At 44.3% G+C, this 25,820-nt stretch overlaps 1 protein-coding gene across 2 annotated transcripts in view; it reads right to left on the reverse strand.

Annotated features, from left to right (window-relative positions):
* LOC124002119 (low-density lipoprotein receptor class A domain-containing protein 3-like) overlaps positions 1-25,820 on the reverse strand; it is a 120,526-nt gene that overhangs the window by 19,976 nt on the left and 74,730 nt on the right. For both annotated transcript variants that reach the window (XM_046309402.1, XM_046309412.1), the window contains exons 3-4: positions 23,067-23,192; positions 21,211-21,345 (exon numbers count right to left, since the gene is read on the reverse strand). In XM_046309402.1, coding sequence (XP_046165358.1) covers positions 21,211-21,345; positions 23,067-23,192 — 261 coding nt within the window. The remainder of the gene's footprint in view (positions 1-21,210; positions 21,346-23,066; positions 23,193-25,820) is intronic.

Genomic DNA, 25,820 nt, shown 5'->3' on the forward strand with positions numbered 1-25,820 from the left:
ACATGCCAAAATTACTACCGACCCGTAGCACTCACATCTGTAGCCATGCAATGCTTTGAAAGGCTGGCCATGGCTCACATCAACGCATTTATCCCAGAAACCCTAGACCCATTCCAACTTGCATACTGCACCAACAGATCCATAGATGATGCAATCTCTATTGCACTCCATACTGCCTTTTCACACCTGGACAAAAGGAACACCTATGTGAGAATGCTATTCATTAATTCATTGACTAAGGATCCTGGGACTAAACACCTCCCTCTGCAACTGGATCCTGGAATTCCTGACGGGCCGCCCCCAGGTGGTGAGGTTAGGTAACAACACATCCGCTACACTGATCCTCAACATGGGAGCTCCACAGGGGTGCGTGCTCAGTCTCCTCCTGTACTCCCTGTTCACTCATGACTGCACGGCCAGGCACGACTCCAAAACCATCATTAAGTTTGCTGATGACACAACAGTGGTAGGCCTGATCACAGACAATGATGAGACAGCCTATAGGGAGGAGATCAGAGACCTGGCCGTGTGGTGCAAGGACAACAACCTCTCCCTCAACATGATCAAGACAAAGATGATTTTGGACTACAGGAAAAGGAGGACAGAGCACTCTCCCATTCTCATCGACGGGGCTGTAGTGGATCAGGTTGAGAGCTTCAAGTTCCTTGGTGTCCACATCACCAACAAACAAACATGGTCAAAGCACATCAAGACAGTCGTGAAGAGGGCATGACAAAACCTATTCCCCCTCAAGAGACTGAAAAGATTTTGCATGGGTCCTCAGATCCTCAAAAGGTTTTACAGCTGCACCATCGAGAGCACCCTGACGGGTTGCATCACTGCCTGGTATGGCAACTGCTTGGCCTCCGACCAGATTATTGTGCGTACAGCCCAGTACATCACCGGGGCCAAGCTTCCTGCCATCTAGGACCTCTATACTAGGCGGTGTCAGAGGAAGGCCCTAAAAAAGTCCACAACTGGCAGCTTCATTAAATAGTACCCAGCAAAACACCAGTCTCAACGTCAACAGTGAAGAGGCGACTCCGGGATGCTGGCCTTCTTCTATTTTGACTTGTGAGGCGTCTGTTTCTCAAACTAGACACTCTAATGAACGTGTCCTCTTGCTTAGTTGTGCACCGGGGCCTCTCACTCCTCTTTCTATTCTGGTTAGAGTCAGTTTGCGCCATTCTGTGAAGGGAGTAGTACACAGCGTTTTACGAGATCTTCAGTTTCTTGGCTATTTCTCGCATGGAATAGCCTTCATTTCTCAGAACAAGAATAGACTGACGAGTTTCAGAAGAAAGTGATTTGTTTCTGGCAATTTTGAGCCTGTAATCAAACCCACAAATGCTGATGCTCCAGATACTCAACTAGTCTAAAGAAGGCCAGTTTTATTACTTCTTTAATCAGACAACAGTTTTCAGCTGTGCTAACATAATTGCAGAAGGGTTTTCAACTTAGATTATCGAACACAACGTGCCATTGGAACACAGGAGTGATGGTTGCTGATAATGGGCCTCTGTACACCTAAAACATCTGCAGTTTCCAGCTACGATAGTCATTTAAAACATTAACACTGTCTACACTGTATTTCTGATACATTTTATGTTATTTTAATGGACAAAAATAATTGCTTTTCTTTCAAAAGCAAGGACATTTCTAAGTGACCTCAAACTTTTGAAAGGCAGTGTATGTGCGGCTGTCATGTTGAGGGCCTTGCTGCAGGGGCGGGGGGCAGAAGGGGTATAGGTGTGATCTGGGGAGGCCTATATAGAGTGTGGCCAGGGTTTGCTTGAGGGGGGGGGGGTCTCAGCTGGTTGGGGTGGGGCTGGTGATGCTGTGGTCTGGGTGTAGGTCCTCTTGGCATGTGCCCTCTCAGTACAGGTCCTTCTGGAGGGTGTCTGGCTGGTCTAGGTGAGGTGTCCATGCTCTGAGACTCCTGTGTGAGGTGCTGGGGCAGCAGTTGAGGGTGCTGCAAGTGGGGGGCCTGAGTTATACTCTCCACTGCGCTCTTGGCTATTTTGATCAAGCATTCCTTCCTCCATCTATTCCCTCCTTTACACCCTCTCCTTCAGTATCTTTGTTTATATGTCTTTCCTTACCCAGTAATTAGCCCATCTCTCTCTCTTTTTCGCTCTCTCTCTCAGCTAATTTGCATTTGACTGTAAATCAAGTGCGCCTGGAAATAGCAACCCCCCCCCCTAGAGAGAACAATGGTCAATCAGGAAACGCAACACAGAGAAAATACTCTCGAACGCAGTTCTCCTGGCTACCCAAAGCCCAGAGTGCTGCCTGCTTACCAGGAACATTTGACACTGGAGGAGGGACAGTCAAAACGGAACCAATTAAGATCAATGCTTGCACAATGAATTATGTATGGGTGTATGTGAGAGAGCTGCAGAGCTAGATAAAAGCAAGGGGTCTGCCAGTGGGGGTCTGAGTTATACTCTCCACTGCACTCTTTGGCTATCTTGATCAAGCATTCCTTCCTCCATCTATTCCCTCCTTTACTCCCTCTCCTTCAGTATCTTCATATTTATGCCTTTCCTTACCCAGTAATTAGTCTCCCTCCCTCCACTGTGTAGCCTGAGCACGCATGCACACACACAGCTGCTCCACATATAAACACACACACATTTGATCACATACAGACACTCAATCACACACACAGCTGCATTGTTTTTGTTCTTAGTGATGGCTCTGTTGTTTGATATGATAATACGCCACAATAGTCCCTGCACGTAGCTTTTTTTTGGGGGGGGGGGGGTGAGCGCCAAGGAAGGCATACAGTATATCGACATCTTTAGTCCCTCTTCAAACATCCAATATCAACGGATGTTTCTAGTGACCAGGCTGACAGCACAGCCACACCACTATACAAAGGAGCTCAGGAGAGAGAGGCCAAAGGTGACACATACTCAGAGAACACACTCTCTCTTTCTGGCTCTCTCTCTCCACGCCTCTGGTGTGTAGGAGTCCAAAGAACTCTACCCCACAGAGACACTAGAGAAGGAAAAGAGAGAGAGAGAGAACATAGAGAGAGGGGAGGATAAAAATAAAAACCACCACAGGAGCAGAGCGGAATTACCATTTCAAGCATTGTATACAAGTTTTCCCTGTGAACACAGACTGCTAGAGGAGAGGAGAAGAGCAGAGGGGGGAGGAGGGTGGAGAGTGAATCAGGATGCATACATGCCCCCACTGGCAAACAGGGATCAGAACAGAAGAGTTGTATGTGTTGGGAGGGAGACACATTTCTGTTGTTTGCTGTAAAGTTGTGTTGTATTGTGTGTGCGTTTGTCATCACCTATCAACACACCTGACCTGTTTATACTGTGTGTATACCACACATGATATAGTCTAGTAATGTACAGAGACACACATGGGTGCCCTCCTAATGCGTTTTAACCTTGTCCACAGAAAGAGAGAGTGAGAGAGAGAGAGCGGAGAAGGAGAGAGCGAGTCCAGTTGAGCTCAGTAATTACTATTAATGAAAGCAGCGTTGCATGCAGGGACTAATCCTGCTCTCCTATTCACTCTCTGGGCCTCAGGGACACAGCCCAAAATCTCATATCCTCCGCTTTCCCACCTCTCTCCCTCTTTTTAACCCCTTTCTCCCTTTCCCCCTCCTCTTTCCCCTAAATCTCATTGTGTCCCTCTATCTCCTCATCCAGGCTCTCCACCCCTCCTAACTCCCTCCCATGCCAGTTCCTTTCCTTAATCCCTTTACTCTTATTTTTGCTCTTTACAGCATACTTTTTAAAATTCTTACCCATCTCTCTTCCTCATCTTCGTTTGTCATCCCCTATCAACTCTATCAGTCTCTCCTAATTCTTCCTCATCTTTCTTCAACTTCCCTGTCTGTCTCCCACCTTTTCTTCCTCATTCGCACTGACTCTTACTCAATTTCAATTACATTTATTGGCATGGGAAACATTGGTTAATATTGCCAAAGCAAGTGAACAAGATAATAAACAAAAGTGTGTTGGGGTTTGTTCTTCTTGTTCTTCACTGGTGGCTACAGGTCTTTCTTGTGGCTACAGGTCTTTCTTGTGGCTACAGGTCTTTCTTGTGGATACAGGTCTTTCTTGTGGCTACAGGTCTTTCTTGTGGCTACAGGTCTTTCTTGTGGCTACAGGTCTTTCTTGTGGCTACAGGTCTTTCTTGTGGCTACAGGTCTTTCTTGTGGCTACAGGTCTTTCTTGTGGCTACAGGTCACAAATCTTTCTGCGTTGATGGCACACTGTGATATTTCACCCTATAGATATTGGAGTTTATCAAAATTGGATTTGTTTTCAAATTATTTGTTGGTCTGTGTAATCTGAGGGAAATATGTCTCTCTCTAATAAGGTCATATATTTGGCAGGTTAGGGAGTGCAGCTCAGTTTCCACCTAATTTTGTGGGCAGTGTGCACATACAGTGTCTTCTCTTGAGAGCCAGGTCTGCCTATGATGGCCTTTCTCAATTGCACGGCTATGCTCACTGAGTGTGTACATCAGGGGTGTCAAAGTCAAATGGACGGAGGGCCAAATAAAAATTTTAGCTACAAGCCGAGGGCCGGACTGTTCGAATGTTCATTGAAATTTTTTTAAATGACGCATATAGTCTAGTGAACCTAATTGAACCTACTGAAAACCTAACAAATATATTCCAATATGATCAGATAAATAAAGCAATATTTTCTTATGGCTCTGTCAGTAATCTTTAATTTTCAACAGACACAAAAGACAAATTTCCTTTATATAAAAATCCCCATAACATGAACATTAAATGAAAGAAACCGGTATTCAAGGCACCATCAGTAGCCTATATTTTCTATTTTAGCAAAAGTGGGCTAAATTTACTTCAAAGAAAAAAACAATAATAGCAATTTTCTATCATCCACTCAACTGAAATATTTTTAAAATATAATTGGATTGAAATACAATAAAATAAAGTGCAAAAATCTATTAATCAAAAACAACACTTTGTTTAAGGAGAAGTAACATGCAGTGAAAACAAATATTAAACTTTAACTTTTAAACTTGAACTGAGTAAAAACTCTAAATATGTGATTGCACAGTAATGTTCACTTGTTTGAGGTTGAGGGTGATACTTGGTGGTGTCCCATCTTTTCCACAAGTTCATCAATGTTCGGGGTAAGGCTCTGAGCTGAGGAAATCCTCAGAATTGAGTGGAGGTGTTCAGCAGTAAGTCGACTTCTGTGTGATGTTTTGTTCAAGTTCATCAAAGAAAACAGTTGTTCACACAGGTATGTGCTGCCAAACATAGACAACGTTTGAGCAGCCTGGATGCGCAGCTGGGGCATTGTGTCGGGAGGAAACGGGCGAACTCCGCAGCACCCACTGCCGCACAGTTTGGTTTTAAATGCCTTCACTGTACTGTACATATCAGAGATGACACGATCCCGACCCTGCAGCTGCAAGTTCATTGCATTCAGATGACTCGTAATGTCACACAGAAAAGCCATTTCACACAGAAACATTTAGTCTCGGAGTTGTGTTGTGTCTTTCCCTTTGCTGTCCAAGAACAGACAAATCTCCTCACGAAGCTCGAAACATCTTTGAAGCACCTTTCCCTGGCTTAGCCATCGCACCTCTGTGTGATAAGGCAAATCACCATGCTCCGTTTCTAACTCCGTCAGAAATGCCTTGAACTGGCGGTGATTCAAACCTTTGGCTCTGATAAAGTTAACTGTGCGCGTGATGATGCTCATTACATGCTCCATTTTCAAGGCTTTACCGCACAACGCTTCCTGGTGTATGATACAATGATAAGCTGTCAGCTCACCTGTCGCGATTTCCTCTTGCATCTTTTCCCGTATCTTCACAACCAGTCCGCTCCTGTGTCCACACATCGCAGGTGCTCCGTCGGAAAATCCCCCTCCGTAAATGGCCGGGCTGATTTAGCGATCTCTTCTGCCAAAATAAAACTGGCCTTGACAGCAGCCTGGCCTTGTGATTTGGCTTTTTTGAACAGAGCCTGTCGAGATTTGAGGCCTCGTTTTAATTCCTCTGCCTTTTGTAGCCTTTGTTCCATGTCCATATTCTTGTTTTTGTCCGCGTGTTTCGTTTCATAATGTCGTCTCAGATTATACTCTTTCAGTACCGCCACACTTTCTCCACACAGAAGACACACAGGTTTTCCAGCTACCTCCTTGAACAAATACTCCGACTCCCACCTTGTTTGAAACCCCCGGTTCTCAGTGTCCACCTTCCGTTTTGCCATTTTTGATGGGTATCTGAAAGTTAATTTTACTGTGATGCTGACAACTGCTGTGCCAATAAATATTGAAATGAAGCAGCCTACTGCTCGGTGCGTCACCGTTGCATTGTGGGAAATGTAGTATTGGTGCGTGTAAAAGATCTGCGGGCTGCCGGCTTGCTGCGGTCTGCGGGCCGGTTCTAATAACAAATCAAGATCATCCCAGGGGCCGTAAAAAACCTTCTCGCGGGCCGGATGTGGCCCGCGGGCCTTGACTCTGACATATGTGGTGTACATAGTCAAAGCTTTCCTTAAACCAAACTTCTCTCTCTCTCGCTCTCCCTCTCTCTCTCTCGCTCTCCCTCTCTCTCCCCATCTATCTATTGCTCTCTACACAATGAATCAGGAGGGTTATATTTTGTACATCTCCATCAACTCCCTATTCTTTCTCTCCCCTCCCAGCTCTCTCTCCGGCTCTCTGCCGCTCCCTTGCTTTCATCTCCCTCACATTCCACTCTTTTACATCCCATATTCTATCTCATTCTCCCCCACCCTCCTCCTCTCGCATTTCTATCTCTCTACCGTTCTCCGACACACAATCACTCTTCCTGCTCTCCTGGGCACGCTTTGGTCTCGCTCTACTCAAGCCTTTTTCCTCCTGCATTTCCCTGACGGATACACACACTTACACCTCCACCATCCTGGAGACGTACGCGCACGCACACACACAGCTCCCTGATGGATACACACACTTACACCTCCACCATCCTGGAGACGTACGCGCGCACACACACACACATCTCCCTGATGGATACACACACTTACACCTCCACCATCCTGGAGACGTACGCGCACACACACACACACACACAGCTCCCTGATGAATACACACACTTACACCTCCACCATCCTGGAGACGTACGCGCACGCACACACACACACACACAGCTCCCTGATGGATACGAACACTTACACCTCCACCATCCTGGAGACGTACGCGCACACACACACACACACACACACACACACACACACACACACACACACACACACACACACACACACACACACACACACACACACACACACACACACACACACACACACACACACACACACACACACACACACACAGCTCCCTGATGGATACGAACACTTACACCTCCACCATCCTGGAGACGTACGCGCACACACACACACACACACACACACACACACACACACACACACACACACACACACACACACACACACACACACACACACACACACACACACACACACACACACACACACACACACACACACACACACACACACACACACACACACACACACACACACACACACACACACACACACAGCTCCCTGATGGATACGAACACTTACACCTCCACATACTCCCTGAACGATTCAGACACTTAGTTCCATACCCACACACTCCTCCCTGTCTGCACACCTACACCATATACTCATAGTAGCTTGTTGTCAGGACACAACATCTATTAGTATTAGCCTATTAACAGTAATCCAACTCTGCCAGTCATAGTGCCAATGGCACAATACAAACACATTGACGAGAGAGAGGGAGAGAGAGAGAGAGAGAGAGAGAGAGAGAGAGAGAGAGAGAGAGAGAGAGAGAGAGAGAGAGAGAGAGAGAGAGAGAGAGAGAGAGAGAGAGAGAGAGAAACATAAATACATAAACATGACCTTGTAGTGGTGGGCCCAGCCTCTGAAGTGACTGTACACACTGTATGCAAGGATTTCCTTTGTGTTGTCTTAGGAATGCTGCATTATCTCACCAACCCCCTCTTGTCACATCTCTGTGAACCAAGTGATGCTTTTGCTTTTACATCTTGTAGGTCTGATATCTGATTGGATGTTCACTTTTTAGAGTATTCTATTGGTCAACGACTCAGATTTTGAATCCAAACATGGTCAAATGTTATAAAAGGGGCTTAAATTCATGGTCTCTTTCTCTCTTTGTTCCTGACCTGCTGTGGTGAGATATACTCTGTCTCTTTCCCTCTCTCTCCCATGAGCTATGGGCCATTTTTTAAATTTAACTAGGCAATTCAGTTAAGAACACATTCTTATTTGCAATGACGGCCTAGGAACAGTGCATTAACTGCCTTGATCAGGGGCAGAATGACAGATTTTTCACCTTGTCTGCTTGAATCTTCCGTTACTGGCCCAACGCTCTAACCACTAGGCTACCAAGCCATGGTTTCTTTGTATCTCTCTCTCCCTTTCTGATCATGCATATACTGTAATTATTGTTAATGCTTTGTAACTTAAACTTGTGCTTTGTTTGTGAATTTATTGAATTTTACAACGTAATTAAATCTATTTGCCTTTCATAGACAACTCTCAGACCTTTCTTGGTAGTTTATTCCTGTAACTGAACAGTAGTAGTCCTGCTTGTGTGATGTTGAATCATCTTTATGGAATGAGAAACATTGTAATACACTCTGTCATATTAATTGCATAGTCTTATCACAGGTCGCATGTGTGGTACGCTATATATAATATGACAATATTTACCCCACTACAATCCAATGCATCATGCTTATTAACTCATATTCATTAGCATTGATGGATTCACTCGCTCCTCTCCATGGTGTCCCTAAAAACAATAGCAGCTACTGTATGTTGGCACTGCCATGTTGACCGGAGCCTTGCTGTTGAAAAACCTCCACAGTGTCCGACTTTCGGGCTGTCACCGATGCAGCGCCCCCTACTTCACACACCGACTTTCGTCAACAGTCGGCTACCTGAGTCTTATTGCCCAAACACAACCCGTATTTTACGTCATTTGGCGTCAATCCTAGGCAAAACATGTCTCTCGACCGATCTGCCTTGTAGGTCGTGGAACTCACATTCAAATTTGTAATATTCCAGAACGAAAACATAGTTCCTATTTTTTTTTAATATCACTGCGCTCTCGTATGACTCTCCATGAAATAGACAGAATAACTAAATGATTAAAAACGTTATTACAGTGATTTTGCAATTGTGAGAAAATAAAAAACTATGCGGTGGCTAGCTCCTGCACAAATTCTGTGCAAGGACGTCGGTCACCAACGTGGACTTGATCAGCTGCTTAGCTAATGTTTGCAGCTAGTTTACTGACATGTGTAACGTTAGTTATCTAGCTAGCTCTACCTTCAACAGTTAACGACATACAAAGCTTGGCTAGTCTGTTTCAAATGTCCTGAAGTTGTAGACACGCAGCCCCAAATTTAGGAGGGACAGAAATCAGTCTGTAAATCAGCATGTTTCTCCACTAACGCTAACATGCATCTTTGTATTGTTGGGTCAACTGAGTACAGCAGCTGACTCAGGAGGCTACTGCAATGACTCGCGGCAGAACAGCTGCTTCATGAAAACTCTTAATAAGGTTAGCGAAAAGTACACATTGTTGACAGATGTAGTGTTCTACAGTAGCTTAGATTCATTTAGATGAATTTAGACTGTTTTGAGGCAGAAATGGGGTTCAGCGGGGTATGTCACCGATGTAATATTTTTAGCCAAGCTACTTTGGTTCTATCCCATTACCATGTGTGAAATTCGAGACAGAACAGTGCAGATGGAATCAACGCGATATCTGGCATAAGACAATGACAGACACTGGCATTACCTCCCAGTGATTAAAAGTTAAAAGTTGTTCAGCCTGTTTGACTTGTGATAGCCTATTCTATAGGACCTTCTGAAGCTATTCTGCTGCTTATGGATGAGCACATTAGGCATGTCACCCAGGTAAAGTAATGATATGTTAAAAATAGTGCTGCTGGTGAAATGGCCTTCTGGGCACACCTCTCAGAGTAGGTCTATTTTTAACACATTCATCATCAACCCTGCTGCCCAGGAGAATGAAGTCATGTGGATCACACCTCTTCACTCGAATCCATTAATTCTTCTTAATGAAACATTTTATTAAAATGGCAGAACGTTTTTTTTGCATACCTCCTAGGCTGAAGCGGTCTGAACTACTAACGAGCTTCCTTACTATGCAGAAGTGTTTCAACATTATAACAACGGGGGCAAGGTCTAATTATTCCATGCGTCTTGAGTTACTTGATAACACGTTCTCTTCGGCAATTACGTTCTGGCCAAGAGGTTGAGATGGTTATGTAAAGGACAGGCTGAGGGGAGAGGAGGCACAGTGGAGTGGTTCCTGAGCCCTATTCAAACACACAGATAATGGGTATGGAAGAGCAGGCTCTGCTCGTGCACACACACACATACACACCGACACACACTAGAGAGGAGGCTATTGGTAACAGTAAAGCTTATGCCCCGACTGGAATTCCTCTTCATGTCCGTGGGTGGAGGTTGTACCAGTTGACCACCATCGTCATGGTGACTGAATGAGGTTGGATGTAGCAGAGAAAGGTTGTTCATTTTGGGGAGCTCAGACAGAGTGGAATGGCTGGCCATCGTTTAAGGACATGGGGATTCATACAGACACAAGTCCAGGGGGAGGGTTCCCTCTGGTCATGGCCAAGACAGTTAGGCCTTTACACTGACGCTCAGCCAAGGTATAGGTTAGAGCAGGGTTATTCAGCATAGGTCTCTGCAGCCCCAATGTTTTTATGAATATTGCTAGCAACAACATAAACACATTTTTTATGACATACTGTACCTACAGTAGAAAAGAGGAGAATATACTATTTGTAGTAATGTCAACTTTATTTTTTAACTCCTAATATTGAGCAACTTACACTCACTGAAGTAGCTAACATAGCTGCTGGTAAGGTTTCTTGACTTGGACATTTTTGCCAACACATGGTTAACCTTTATTAAATTAGCTAAACAGCTGCTCTTAGCGAAAATGTGTTTTGAGTTACCTTTTTAGCTAATGGGCTATGTTACAGTTTACACTTCCTCTTCCAATTATAATGTTGGGAGGTCAAAATAATGAAACTAACTACCAAATCTATTCAAAATGTTTTTTTGCTAACATATGATGGGGGTCCCTGGGTCGCCGGTTTGCCTGGGAGAGGCTCCCTGGGCAATAAAATAATGAAGTCCCCTAGGTTAGCGGGCTACTTCGAATGGAGGATCAGGGTGGGGAGGGGGAGAGGAGAACAACAAAAGAGGGAAGAGAAATGTGGGTACACACACTGAAAGTTGAACTAGTTGAACTCCCTGGGCAGTAGCGTGTCCAACCTCTTCTATTCGGCTCTGTCCACTGAGTGTTGGCTCTGATAAACTAGCACTATTATATTCCACTCCCCTCCACCATTTTACGCTTACTCCCACGGTATTCTCCCTCTGTCCTCGTCTTCTGTGGTAATGACGGCACAAGACAAACCCACACCTTACACACAGATGCCCGCATGCACACACACACGCAGCACACACATGCGCGCACACACACACACACACACATGCCTCACACACACACACCTCCACCATCCTGAAGATGTACGTACAAGCACACACACACACAAAACTCCCTTGGATTAACTTGTCATTTTAATCTATAGTGCCTATTCTCTGGCCCAAATTCCATCAGAAATCAATGAGGGATATGGAGGCTGATAAGCCATTAAAAGTAAATGGATACCAAAAGCGATGAACAGCCCATGAATCTGTAATCACACTGACATTCTGGATTCAGTTTATATATCAGCGTGATGGCAGGTCCTAATGTGTGCTTTACTGTGGACTCTAATGGTGAGGTGGAAATGAGTGTTATATATCGTCAGTGTACACACAAATCTGTATAAATGACGCCTGTTTATGAGCTGGTGTAGACGGCTGGCCCTGGGATCCAGGTTTCTCATAGATAATGGTTATGCAAAGCAGAAGATGCAGCTGTGAATCTCCTCTCACACAGAGGAAGGCGATATTAAATATATGGATGTAGATTATACTCTGTAGACGTGGTGCTTCTCTGGAGTTCAAAAGAGGCTCTCGGGAAGTTTTACTAAGAGGAAGGAGAGAGAATTCTGTGTCCAAAACGTCTGAACCCAAGGATTCAGAAGCCAGCTTCAAGGGGTTCTTAGACAGACAGTATGTAGTGGCAGATATAGGAGAGGTTAAAAAAAAATTAAAAAGGGGGGTGGCACAGCTCTGTTTGCACAGTTGTTTACATGGGGGGGTGAACGAGTGGATTACTCAAATCGATGGTGCCAAATAAACTGACCTTTTGGGATATAAAGAAGGATTTTATCAAACAATACGATCACGTATGTTGTAGCTGGGACCCTTTGGATTGCAAATCAGATGAAGATTTTCAAGAAGTTAATATTTAGTCCCTATTTGTGATTTTCTGAAGCCTGTGCTGGTTGAAAAATATTTTGATGTGGGGAGCCGTCCTCAAAAAAATCACATGGCATGCTTTTGCTGTAAAGCCTATTGTAAATTGGACAATGCAGTTAGATTAACAAAAATTTAAGATATAACCGATAATAAGACACTTGTATGTACCTAGATGTTTAATATCCATAATTTTTATGATTATTTATTTGAATTGCGCCTCCTCCAATTTCACCGTGTCCTGCCTATCCCAGAGAGGTTAACGGAAAAGTATGAAGGAATTGACAAGGAAAGTATGAAGGGGAAAGCTATGCTATAGTGTCATGTTTTGTCATAGATTGTCATGTCTTGTCCCTGTGCTTTCTCTTCTATTCGTTTCCCCCTGCTGGTCTTATTAGGTTCTTTCCCTCTCTCTATCCCTCTCTCTCTCTATCGTTCCGTTCCTGCTCCCAGCTGTTCCTCATTCTCCTAACTACCTCGTTTACTCTTTCACACCTGTCCCCTATTTTGCCCTCTGATTAAATCCCTATTTCTCTCTCTGTTTCTGCTTCTGTCCTTGTCGGATCCTTGTTTGCTGTGCTGTGTTCTTGTTCTGTCCTGTCGTGTTTTTGCCTTCATCAGATGCTGCGTGTGAGCAGGTGTCTCTGTCAGCTACGGCCTGCGCCTACCCGAAGTGACCTGCAGTCTGTGGCCGCTTATCCTGTTTCCCCTCTACAGACTAGAGGATTTCTGTTATTCCCCGTTTGGACATTTCCTGTTAAGGATTCAGGATTTGTTATTTTCTGTTTGGACTTGAATAAACTCTGTTTCTGTTAAGTCGCTTTTGGGTCCTCACTCACCTGCATAACATATAGTATGAAGATGAAAATGACAATCATTCAAATAGAAACATGCAACATGTCCATAGCCTATTTATTAGCAACACTGATTGTCAAGGGAGAGAGAATTGGAAAGATTTTACTGTGAGGAATTATTATAATTTGAAAGGATGTAAAAAAAATATATTTAAAAAACAGACCTTTGTTGATATGCTGTGTGAGGTGAAGAAACATTACTAAGAAGCCCAGCTAGGAAGGTACGTCTACGCTTGAATCGGCGTGCACGCTCCGTCAACATGAGCAGGACAAAGTAAGCAGACACCTGCATGTTGTTCACATGGAGTGCATAAATGATGGTTATGAAATAAACCAAAACTTGTTTCTCATAAGTGTAGCAGGTTTTGAACGTTTCCACTCAGAGAATGAGAACAGTAAATTACTGTAATTAATACATGCATTAACAGAAATTAATGTAACCAAATGAGAGAGATTAACGGTAAATTGCCTGTTTTACAAGCAGTAGATTACCACATGAGCAATGTTCCATCTAAGCTGTGCACGTGCGTGGGTGAGCAGTATCACTGAGACTGCTGCGCAGCTCCCTGAGCTCCCTGGACTGGTGTGCAGAATGCAGAAGAAATATCAGCCCACAAAGAGAAGCACGAGATTGAAATTCACTCAACTTTCTAGAGTTTTCCCTGTTAGTTAACACTATCAACGTTTCCCTTTACTGTGGCAATTGTGTTTGAGTCAATGCAATATTAGCCACTTTCAATGCAACATACCGTAACAAAACAAACTATGCAAGAGATTTTGTTATAGGCAGAACGCATAGGAGTAAGATTCTATTGCGACTCAATGGCACAGCCAATCAGAGCTGCAGTAGGCCTACCTGCAAATGGACCATTGCCATATATGAATCTGCGCTATTTACCTCACATCAACACCATTATCCCAGAAACCCTACATCCACTCCAATTTGCATAGCGTCCAAACAGATCCACAGATGAAGCAATCTCTATTGCACTCTACATTGCCCTTTCCCAACTGGACAAAAGGAACACCTATGTGAGAATGCTATTCATTGACTACAGCTCAGCGTTCAACACCATAGTACCCTCAAAGCTCAGTACTAAGCTAAGGAATCTGGGACTAAACACCTCCCTCTGCAACTGGATCCTGGACTTCCTGACGGGCCGCCCCCAGGTGATGAGGGTTGGTAGCAACACATCTGCCACGCTGATCCTCAACACTAAGAGCTCCCCAGGGGTGCGTGCTCAGTCCCCTCCTGTACTCCCTGTTCACCCACAACTGCATGGCCAGGCACAACTCCAACACCATCATTAAGTTTGCTGACGACACAACAGTGGTAGGCCTGATCACCGACAACGACGAGACAGCCTATAGGGAGGAGGTCAAGAGACCTGACCGGGTGGTGCCAGAATAACAACCTATCCCTCAACGTAACCAAGACTAAGGAGATGATTGTGGACTACAGGAAAAGGAGCACCGAGCATGTCCCCATTCTCATCGACGGGGCTGTAGTGGAGCAGGTTGAGAGCTTCAAATTCCTTGGTGTCCACATCAACAACAAACTAGAATTTTTGTATTTTTATTTATTGATTTATTTCACCTTTATTTAACCAGGTAGGCTAGTTGAGAACAGGTTCTCATTTGCAACTGCGACTTGGCCAAGATAAAGCATAGCAGTGTGAACAGACAGCACAGAGTTACACATGGAGTAAACAATTAACAAGTCAATAACACAGAGAAAAAAAGGGGAGTCTATATACAATGTGTGCAAAAGGCATGAGGAGGTAGGCGAATAATTACAATATTGCAGATTAACACTGGAGTGATAAATGATCAGATGATCATGTACAGGTAGAGATATTGGTGTGCAAAAGAGCAGAAAAGTAAATAAATAAAAACTGTGGGGGATGAGGTAGGTGAAAATGGGTGTGCTATTTACCAATAGATTATGTACAGCTGCAGCGATCGGTTAGCTGCTCAGCTAGCTGATGTTTGAAGTTGGTGAGGGAGATAAAAGTCTCCAACTTCAGCGATTTTTGCAATTCGTTCCAGTCACAGGCAGCAGAGTACTGGAACGAAAGGCGGCCGAATGAGGTGTTGGCTTTAGGGATGATCAATGAGATACACCTGCTGGAGCGCGTGCTACGGATGGGTGTTGCCATCGTGACCAGTGAGCTGAGATAAGGCGGAGCTTTGCCTAGCATGGCCTTGTAGATGACCTGAAGCCAGTGGGTCTGGCGACGAATATGTAGCGAGGGCCAGCCGACTAGAGCATACAAGTCGCAGTGGTGGGTAGTATAAGGTGCTTTAGTGACAAAACGGATGGCACTGTGATAAACTGCATCCAGTTTGCTGAGTGTTGGAAGCAATTTTGTAGATGACGTCGCCGAAGTCAAGGATCGGTAGGATAGTCAGTTTTACTAGGGTAAGCTTGGCAGCGTGAGTGAAGGAGGCTTTGTTGCGGAATAGAAAGCCGATTCTTGATTTGATTTTCGATTGGAGATGTTTGATATGGGTCTGGAAGGAGAGTTTGCAGTCTAGCCAGACACCTAGGTACTTATAGGTGTCCACATATTCAAGGTCGGAGCCATCCAGTGTGGTGATGCTAGTCGGGCATGCGGGTGCAGGCAACGATCGGTTGAAAAGCATGCATTGGTCCAAACGCACCAAGACAGTCGTGAAGAGGGCATGACAAAGCCTATTCCCCCTCAGGAAACTAAAAGGATTTGTCATGGGTCCTGAGATCCTCAAAAGGTTCTACAGCTGCAACACCTGGTACGGCAATTGCTTGGCCTCCGATCGCAAGGCAATTCAGAGGGTAGTGCGTATGGCCCAGTACATCACTGGGGCAAAGCTGCTTGCCATCCAGGACCTCTACACCAGGTGGTGTCAGAGGAAGGCCCTGAAATTGTCAAAGACCCCAGCCATCCTAGTCATAGACTGTTCTCTCTACTACCGCATGGCAAGCGGTACCGGAGTGCCAAGTCTAGGACAAAAAGGCTTCTCAACAGTTTTTACTCCCAAGACATAAGATTCCTGAACAGGTAACCAAATGGTTACCCAAACTATTTGCATTGTGTTCCCCCCCCAACCCCTCTTTTATGCTGCTGCTACTCTCTGTTTATCATATATGTAGAGCCACTTTAACTATACATTCATGTACATACTACCTCAATTGGCCCGACCAACCAGTGCTCCCGCACATTGGCTAACCGGGCTATCTGCATTGTGTCCCACCACCCGCCAACCCCTCTTTTATGCTACTGCTACTCTCTGTTCATCATATATGCATAGTCACTTTAACCATATCTACATGTACATACTACCTCACTAAGCCTGACTAACCGGTGTCTGTATATAGCCTTGCTACTCTTATTTTCAAATGTCTTTTTACTGTTGTTTTATTTCTTTACTTACCTACACACACACACACACACACCATTTTTTTCCTCCGCACTATTGGTTAGAGCCTGTAAGTAAGCATTTCACTGTAAGGTCTACACCTGTTGTATTCGGGACACGTGACAAATAGACTTGGATTTGAACTGGACTGTGTTTACAGCTGTGGTCTTGAGTAGATGTGTTTGTTTTGAGATCAAAGCGAGAGCTGCATGTAGCCACATGTGCACATTTTGTTCATATCCTTTGCCAGTTAGTGAGTTATTAGCCCAGTTATATATAATTTGTAGTCAGCAATAGAGGAGTGATTGCTTCCCACAAGAGCACAAAACGTGTACATTTCTAGACTTCTTTGAAAGGCAAGTTAGGTAAAGAGCTTTTTTTTGTCTTAAAGGGGCAGTGTTGTATTTTGAGACAGCCAAGTAGCCAATAGGCTGAGGGTAGCATAATGTTTCTGATTCTCTGTAATAATGGTATGGAAATAATAATACATTTGATTTAGTAAAGTGGTTTCTTGCATCAAACAACGCAACGACATTTTCAGTCACATCCTTGTCTGAAGGACAAGTGGATAAAGAGGTTAATGTCTAAAGTCTCATGGAATGTAGGCCTACATTGAACATCACATATTGGCTGCTACTGAAGGCTGAATAATAAAACAGCAATTTCCATGTTAAAATGTTATGGGATGCATTTTCTCACTCTGCTAGGCCTACATTATGATCTCATAGTCACAGTAGACTACTTGGCCAATGTCTGAAACTGTAAATAGTTATTTTATTTACATGATGGTCTTCATCCATAACCGTCAGTGACATGGTTATTCAATTACCGTCACAGCCCGAATGTCAGCATCTTTCCCTGCTCCCTCTGGGTCTCTTCTTACATTTAATTGGCTGTCTGACAGTCCTCTATGGACCTGTAGGCCACTGATTACACTGATGGGGTCGGTGGCAGGGACAGTAATTTGACCAAATACATGTTGTGACAGTTGTGTGGTTACTGAAGCAGCAACGGACATATTTATGACGAGAGGGTTTCAGTTCAGCATGACACTGCACTGCAGGCCTTGAATATATCATGGTGTATTCGTGTGTGTGTGTACTCTACAGCATCTTTGCATTTGTGAAGTGTGTGTGTGTTGCATATGATAGTGTTTGTAGTTGCCACATATTTAGCATTGAAGGACTTCAGTTTAATGGTCACCAGGCCTCCAAACAATCAGGATGTACAGTGTGACTATCTGTGAGGGGGAGTGGTAAACATAGCAAGTCACTATGGTTCGATCCCTCAAAGTAATGCTGCAGGATAACCTTGATGAGGAAAGTTGGTTATAAATAGGCTTTGTTGTGATGCGAAGGGATATGAATGTAAATGACATGCAAATGTATCCAACAAACATTGCATCTGTATTCAAATGTGCCTTAGATGCTGAAATATGAGTAAGGTTTGGGACTGGGGACATGAAACAGAGCTTTGGTTGAAGGTGGACGCGAAAAAGAGCAATAACGGAGAAGTTTTCCCGAGCCTTTGTCAGCTCTACTCTACATGAAGACACCAGCATAATCCACACTGCATTTCTGAATTCCTGCATGTTGTTTGGAATGTAAATATTTAATGATAAACTCTATTTCAAAATGGTTATGTTCAATTTTTTCCGAAAAAGTGGAAATGTAGATAACTTTAAAAATGATCTATGTTTTCTACGGTCTACTGAAGAGGGAGGTGCTGATTATTCAAACACGCATGCACACACAGACAGACGGGTGTGCGCATACAGGGAGAGTGCCAAAACAAAAGCCTTTGATGCCGGCGATCAGACAAAGCATGCAATGTCTTCAGAAATCCACAAAGCCAGTTGAAAGCTTACACAACCATCAAATCCTCCTTTACCTTATTTCTCTTTGTTTTGTTTCTCTCTCCATCTATTTCTCAGAACTTCAGCAGGGATGGTCATCAGATGTTAGAATGAATCACTCCAACATCACCATATGCATAATACACTGTGTCATTAGTCTACTGAGACAATTCAATGGCTGTACTTTGAAAGAATGTCCTTTCTTAGCAGATTTGAAACAACTTTCACCCATTCTGTGAATTAATGTTATTACTTAGAAAATAAACTCTCCAACTTTCCAACTCAAAGAGAATACTTCATCCACAGTCTGTCATTAAGCAGGCGTCTGCATGTCTCTCACTATCTCACTATTCACAAACTTTCTGATATTAAACTGCTGACGGTCAGGGAGTCATACTGGATGTATTATTGCTTTAGTGTGTGTGTATGTTTGGTGCTTGGGTATGTAGAGTGTTTCTCTGGACCCCAGTATTCAAGTGTGTGTGTGTGGGGCGGGGGGGTCCTGTTCCTAACCCCCTCCAACACTGTGCACCCAAACACAGATTTGAGAGGAAAGGGAAATCTCTTTCTCTCAGACTACTGCCCACCTCTCTAAATGTCCCTCTCAGTCACTTCTATCTATTCAATTCCCCTCCTCTGGCTTCTATTTCACTATTCCTCTGTCTTTGATCTATATCAGCTCCACCATCTCTCATTCTCACTATCCCTCTCCTATCTACCTCTCTTCCAACCTTTCATGTATTTTATTCCTACCTTTTCTATTGCTCTCTATTTTTCTCATCTTCTCTCTCTGTACACTCCCTATATTACACCCCCTATCCTTCCCTCTACATATCTCTCATATCCCTCTCTTAGCAGTTATTGGATCAGTGCATTTATAGATGCTTGTATATTGCTATATTACATTGTTTGCCACTTCCCCCCTTCCAAAACCAATTATGCAATAAATAAATAGATAAACAACATAGCGGCCATCCTTCGTGGCTGCCTAACAGTGCCAAATGACCTAAATCAGATTGTAGGAATGAAACAATAAAAATATAAATGCTGAGAGTAGGCTAGATTTAATTATCAGACACATTAGAGGCAGGTAACCCAAACAGCATTTGACTACAGGAATTGTCCGACCTAGCAGATACACAATCCAGGGAGGCGGCTAAGAGGACACCAGAGAGTAAGATAGGAGGAGAGGATGTCAGGCTGAGGAGAAGAAGAATGCAGTGGGGGTAAGGGAGCAGAGGAGGAAGAGGAGAAGGAGGGAAGGAAAATTACATGTGGGGGAAGAAGAAAGGAGTAGAGGCAGAGAAAAAGAAAAGGAGCGTGATGAGGAGAGGCGAAGGAGAAGAAGAGGGGAGTGGAAGAGAAGAAGAGGGGAGTGGAAGAGAAGAAGAGGGGAGTGGAAGAGAAGAAGAGGGGAGTGGAAGAGAAGAAGAGGGGAGTGGAAGAGAAGAAGAGGGGAGTGGAAGAGAAGAAGAGGGGAGTGGAAGAGAAGAAGAGGGGAGTGGAAGAGAAGAAGAGGGGAGTGGAAGAGAAGAAGAGGGGAGTGGAAGAGAAGAAGAGGGGAGTGGAAGAGAAGAAGAGGGGAGTGGAAGAGAAGAAGAGGGGAGTGGAAGAGAAGAAGAGGGGAGTGGAAGAGAAGAAGAGGGAGTGGAAGAGAAGAAGAGGGGAGTGGAAGAGAAGAAGAGGGGAGTGGAAGAGAAGAAGAGGGGAGTGGAAGAGAAGAAGAGGGGAGTGGAAGAGAAGAAGAGGGGAGTGGAAGAGAAGAAGAGGGGAGTGGAAGAGAAGAAGAGGGGAGTGGAAGAGAAGAAGAGGGGAGTGGAAGAGAAGAAGAGGGGAGTGGAAGAGAAGAAGAGGGGAGTGTGGGGGAGGAGGAGAGGTAGAGATGCAGAGAACAAAAAGAAGCAGTGAGTGTGGGGAGTAGGACTGGAGGAGAATATATATATAGAAGAAGTGGGGTGTGGGGGGGAAGAGGACAGTAGAAGAGGTGAAGGAGAAGAAGAGGTGTGTGTGGAGAGGAAGACAGGATTGTAGGCTGAGCTCAGGTGTCTTAAAGCAGATATTATTGCCTTATCTGTCACCTGCAGCAGCTCAGCTATTATTTTAGAGAGAGAGAGGACCTGCTAGGGGAGGGAACATAGATGGTGTGTGTGTGTATACCTTTGGGTGTGTGTGTTATGTAGATTAAATTCCCCCTCCTCCTCCTCAGCACAGAGGGAAAATAAACACGGTAAACCCTGAGCTTCTCTGCTGTAATCTGTTCTGAAGGCCACGGGGGTCTGGGAGATGTGTATGGAGGTACATGTCAACTGTCTCTGCAGGAACAACAAGCTAGAGTCTTGCTTCTGACTGCAAAAGTTGGCTTGGAGTGTAAGAGGAAGCCAAGTATTGAATCCTGGCGAACACTGTTAAGGATAATAATGGTGCCCTGTGACTGTGATCCCGTTAGCTTGTAGCCGTGATAGTGTGTCGTTTGCGCATAGTTAGCATGCAGCTGCATACCTGCAGTGGTCAAGCAATGCTGCTATGTTTCAAGTAGTTGGCATGTAACTGTCGAATGGCTGTCTTTCTATGGTGGTCATTAGCATGTAGCCGTGTTTTAGCGTTTAGTTATGTAGCATATAACTCCTTACCTGCGGTGGTGAGGCAGTGTTCCTCGTCGCTGTTGTCCTGACAGTTGTCTTGTCCATTACACAGGAAGCTGCGGTCCACACAGCGCCCGTTACGACACTTGAAGCGAGCCTCCAAGCACACCAGCGGGTTACCTGCTGTGAGAGTACAACAACATGACTCAGAGGTTAGAGGTCAGGGGATAGAGATTAGGTATGTGATAAACATACTGTAGGCATTGTTTTGATTTGTTTTTCTAACCACTAGCTCCTTAACACTAGAAGTGCAGAGACCAAACTACGCACAGCTCACCTGGCAGTTGCCTCTCGGAACAGAACCTACGACATCTGCAAGCGACATATTTATGGGAAGAGTTGCAGGGTAGTGGGTTCGATCCCCGGGACCACCCATACGTAGAATGTATGCACACATGACTGTAAGTCGCTTTGGATAAAATCGTCTGCTAAATGGCATATATTATTATTATTATTATTATTATTATTATTATGTGTCGACTCTTAGGAAAAGGGATAACAGCTAAAAGAGATCGAACTGATGCCATGGCATGAAGACAGATGCTTTACTGTAAGCACGAGTGAGGCCAAAAATAATATGTCCAATAAATGACAATAATGGACTATTTTTGCTTTCGTGCTGATTTGACTATTTATCAAGCCCACTTTGAACTGATACTGATGTTTAGGATAATGATCATTTCTTAATTTGACAGTGTGTCTTGCTGACCGTGCGTCTTAGTGGTTTGGGCATTTGCATTTGTTGTGTCGTTATAAAATGAAGTTGTTACCGTGTTCCAACGCACATACTTTTTTTTTACATAGTTGTACAAAGGCAAAACCATGAATAAAATTGCTTTATCACTTGAAATTCTGTGCTTTTAGTGTTTTTTCATGTTTACACATAGCCTACAGTAACAAACAAATAAAAATGCTATTATGTAAACATATATTTTTTTTCCGTATTCTAATGTTACCTAAGACCTTCATCAACACAACCAAAGGATTATTTTCCCGATAGTATTACATTTATTTATTAGACTGTTAGAATGCTCACATCCCAAAAGACACGTCATTGGCTCAAAGTGGGGTCCCTCGAGGCCTGGCACTTTAAGTGTTAAACTAAAGAACAGAAGATGTCCAAAAAAAAAGAGAAACCTCAAACCTAAATCCAAAACATATACTGTAACACAGTCCAATTTAACAGAAACGTTGGGATTTTAGACTATCCAAAATGATCAGAAATTTGAAGAGGGGAGTAATGTAACACATCACACGGAATCGAGAAATCATAAAAGTTCTGATTCCTCTTTGCACTCTGTGCTGCTTGGCCTTTGTTCCAAGCCTGGGCAGAATTAGGCGGAATTATCTTGTGAGACGATTCCAACAATTACCCAATGGAGATGATGTGGTCGGCTCTGAGAGTGCGCCGCTCCCAGCCCAGAGCACACGGAGGGAGAACAGCTCCATTGAAATAGCTAGATTAGACGTGTAAGCCGCGTCGGCGTGGGGGCCTGCGGGCTATGCACAGTGTTTCTGATGATGGAGAGTGATTGGTTCGTTAAAAGCTGCTCGGTTGAGATGGAGAGAGACAGGAACAGAGACACCACTCCCACCAATCCCTCTCCCAATCCTCCACTATAATATACTACAGCTGGCTCCCAAATGATCCCCATCTCTGTACTGTGTCTGCTAACCAGAGGACAAATCGCACTGACTATAGGTCCAGAAGACCAACCTGGGTGTGAATACAGTATGTGGCTAAATAGAGAGTGGTTTCCATAATAATTGTATATTAGGGTCACGATGAGGTTTGGTTGTAAGGGTTATTATGGGATGGGAGGTAGTTGCCGTGGGATACTCACTGCAGTTCTCCTCGTCGCTCCCGTCAGGACAGTCACTGAAGCCGTTACAACGGAAGCGCCCGATGATACAGTGGATCCCGTTGGCACAGGCGAAAAACGTCGGAGCACACTTGGACTTTATCTTGGCTGTGGGGAGGAGAGCGGGAGAGAGAGGGGAGGGGGGGGGAAGGGTCTGTTATTTAGGATGATGGCAGAAATATCTATGGATGGATGATACTGCAGTTTTAAGTGTGTCATAATAGAGTTGAGCTGTGGGGATGAGAGAAGTAGAGAGCGCGAGAGAGATAGATAAGGAAGAAGAGAGAATAAGAAGGAAGGAAGGACAGCAGGAGAGAGATGGAGAGGAGAGGGAAAGAAAGGGGGGGAAGAAAGGAGAGAGATGAAGAGCGGGACAGGAAGAGAGCGGGAGAGAAGGAGTGAGAGAGAGGAGGAGAATGGTAGAGAGAGAGGGATGTGTTATATGGGACAATTCCAGACAACCACTGTATATTACAGGATGTTGATGGAGTGTCATTCATGGCCTTAAAGGATCCTCTTATTGGCATTCTGGCAATGGTGCACTTTGAATACTGAACTGTTGTTCTGTCATACTAAAGGTCAGTGAATTAATCAGTTCTACTTATCCTGCAGTACTTCTTTGCACTTTCTCTATTGGCCTACTGCCCTCAGCTTAAGAGCTACTGGTCGGAGACAATGGAAAGCAGTTAGGAAGGAGAGCAGGCAGGAAGCAGACAGAGACAAAAAGAGAACAGATAGTGGAGGGGACCCTTGGAATAGATCCAACACCAGTCAGTCTAACGGAGGGTAGATGGAGAGGGGGCCAGAGGACAGATCTCAGTGGACAGCCAGGAGATTGACGAGCCTCCAACCCCATCATTCCCATCATTCGGCACCGTTTAACACCAGTAGCATATATTGATCTCAGCTGCCTGCCTCAGATATATTGATCTCCCCTCTCTGGAGGAGGAAAACACTGTGCAGGAAGTTGCTACACCACAGACAGAGACTTGTGGGGAGAAGTCAGACCAGAAAGACCTTGGTTACTTGGTTACTGCTTTTCAATCCATTGCAGATAGTGGCATTCTAGGGCCAAGATTGGCATTTTGAGAAGTGCATTGGCACATTCTGTCCCATAGTGTGACCCAAACCTGCCATCGCAAGATGAGTCCACCATCTGGGACATGCTACTGTGCAAATCAAAGAACCCCTGAGAGTGTTATCTAGATTAGAAATCCACTAACTGGAGAGAGAGAAAGCTGAAAACATGTTTTAGTCAATGGTTAATTCCCCTGGAAAATGTATGCAACACAAAAGCTCAGTAACTCAGGTGCTTAAAGTATAGATCAAACTTTCTGTCTATGTAATCCACCTCATACAAGAGCTACCAAGTAGGTTGCATAGCTAGCTGCCAGTTGAGCAACCACTGCCAGTAACCAGTTAGCCACCAGTATGTGGGCACAGACACTGCATACATAACAGGCGGCTCTAGTAAAACCCAGCATTTGAAAGCAAGGCCTCAAACTCCGTAAAGGCGGTGCACTGAGTGGGTACACAGTACACCTCTCAGCAAGCACAAAATAACAGCAAGGATCTAAACAGGCTGTGTAGGTGTACATTAAAGCTAATTTGTCCGCAAACAATGAAGAAAACTCAAAGGTTGTTGTTTTTTCTTCATATTTTCTCTCACTCAGTCTCACTTTGATGTAGAAAACAATAAAAACAGGTTCCCGTCTATCACATATGTCTTGTTTGTATTTCTCTTGGCCTCCTAAGAAAGTGAGAATTCAAGCTGAGAATGATTTGTGGGTACGAAGCCATTTAAGACCATTGAGATGCACCCCTGTGGAGGTGGGTAGTAAACCGCATGCTATAGCCTGGTATGAAACAACTTTTAATTGAGGAACCACTGTATCACATCCGGTTGGAGGTTGCCTCGTCCTTCACAGGTAGAACAGAGTGCAGCTCTCAGGACATAAAAAAGCCATTTTGGAGTAAAATAAGGGGAGTCAAGAGGGCAGAGACTTAACAAAATAAAACTCAGACCCTGTTATTACATTTTCCTTGTTTCTCTTTGTTTTTGTTGCCTGGAATTGTTCTCTCTCCACCTCTCTAAATTGAAGAACTTCCATGTTGTTGTTTTTTCCACTCAGAGCATTGATCTTCAACCTCTCCCCCCTACCTCTTTCCCTCTCCCAACCCTCCTGTGACTCTCTCCCTCTTAGTTGAACTTCTTTCATTCCGGGCCAAGTTTTTTTCCTTTTTCTCTGAGCCTAAATAGAAGTTGTTTACAAAAACCAGCCCCAGTTTTTTTTCCGTGTTGAATGGCTTCCAAAGTTAGTGGCAGTGTTCAGCGCAGCAGGAAAACATGAAACCAAATGGCCTGCAGTCAGGCTGATTCCTCTAGAAAAGTCTATCACCAGCAGTAAAACACAACCTGATCTCACTGACACACACACTAACACATGGACGGAAGCACAAACAAGCGCAGAGGCATGCCCACGCACGCACGCACACTTCAGGGGTGAGTGCTTTTCCTTTCAAATCTCTCCTAAACCTTATCCAAGAGAGCATTCTTAATATCAAATTTATTTGCCATAAAACTTCCAAGCAGCAAACATTTTTTCATTGCTTTAATTAAATACTAAGGTTTTCCCTTTTCATGCAGCCAAACAAAGGCCATTGCTGCATAGTACACATACTGTTGAAACTTTGAGTAGCTGGAGATTCATCTGAGTTGAGTCCCTTTATCATAGA

Source organism: Oncorhynchus gorbuscha, linkage group LG02 (assembly GCF_021184085.1).
Source record: "Oncorhynchus gorbuscha isolate QuinsamMale2020 ecotype Even-year linkage group LG02, OgorEven_v1.0, whole genome shotgun sequence".
Classification (NCBI taxonomy): domain Eukaryota; kingdom Metazoa; phylum Chordata; class Actinopteri; order Salmoniformes; family Salmonidae; genus Oncorhynchus; species Oncorhynchus gorbuscha.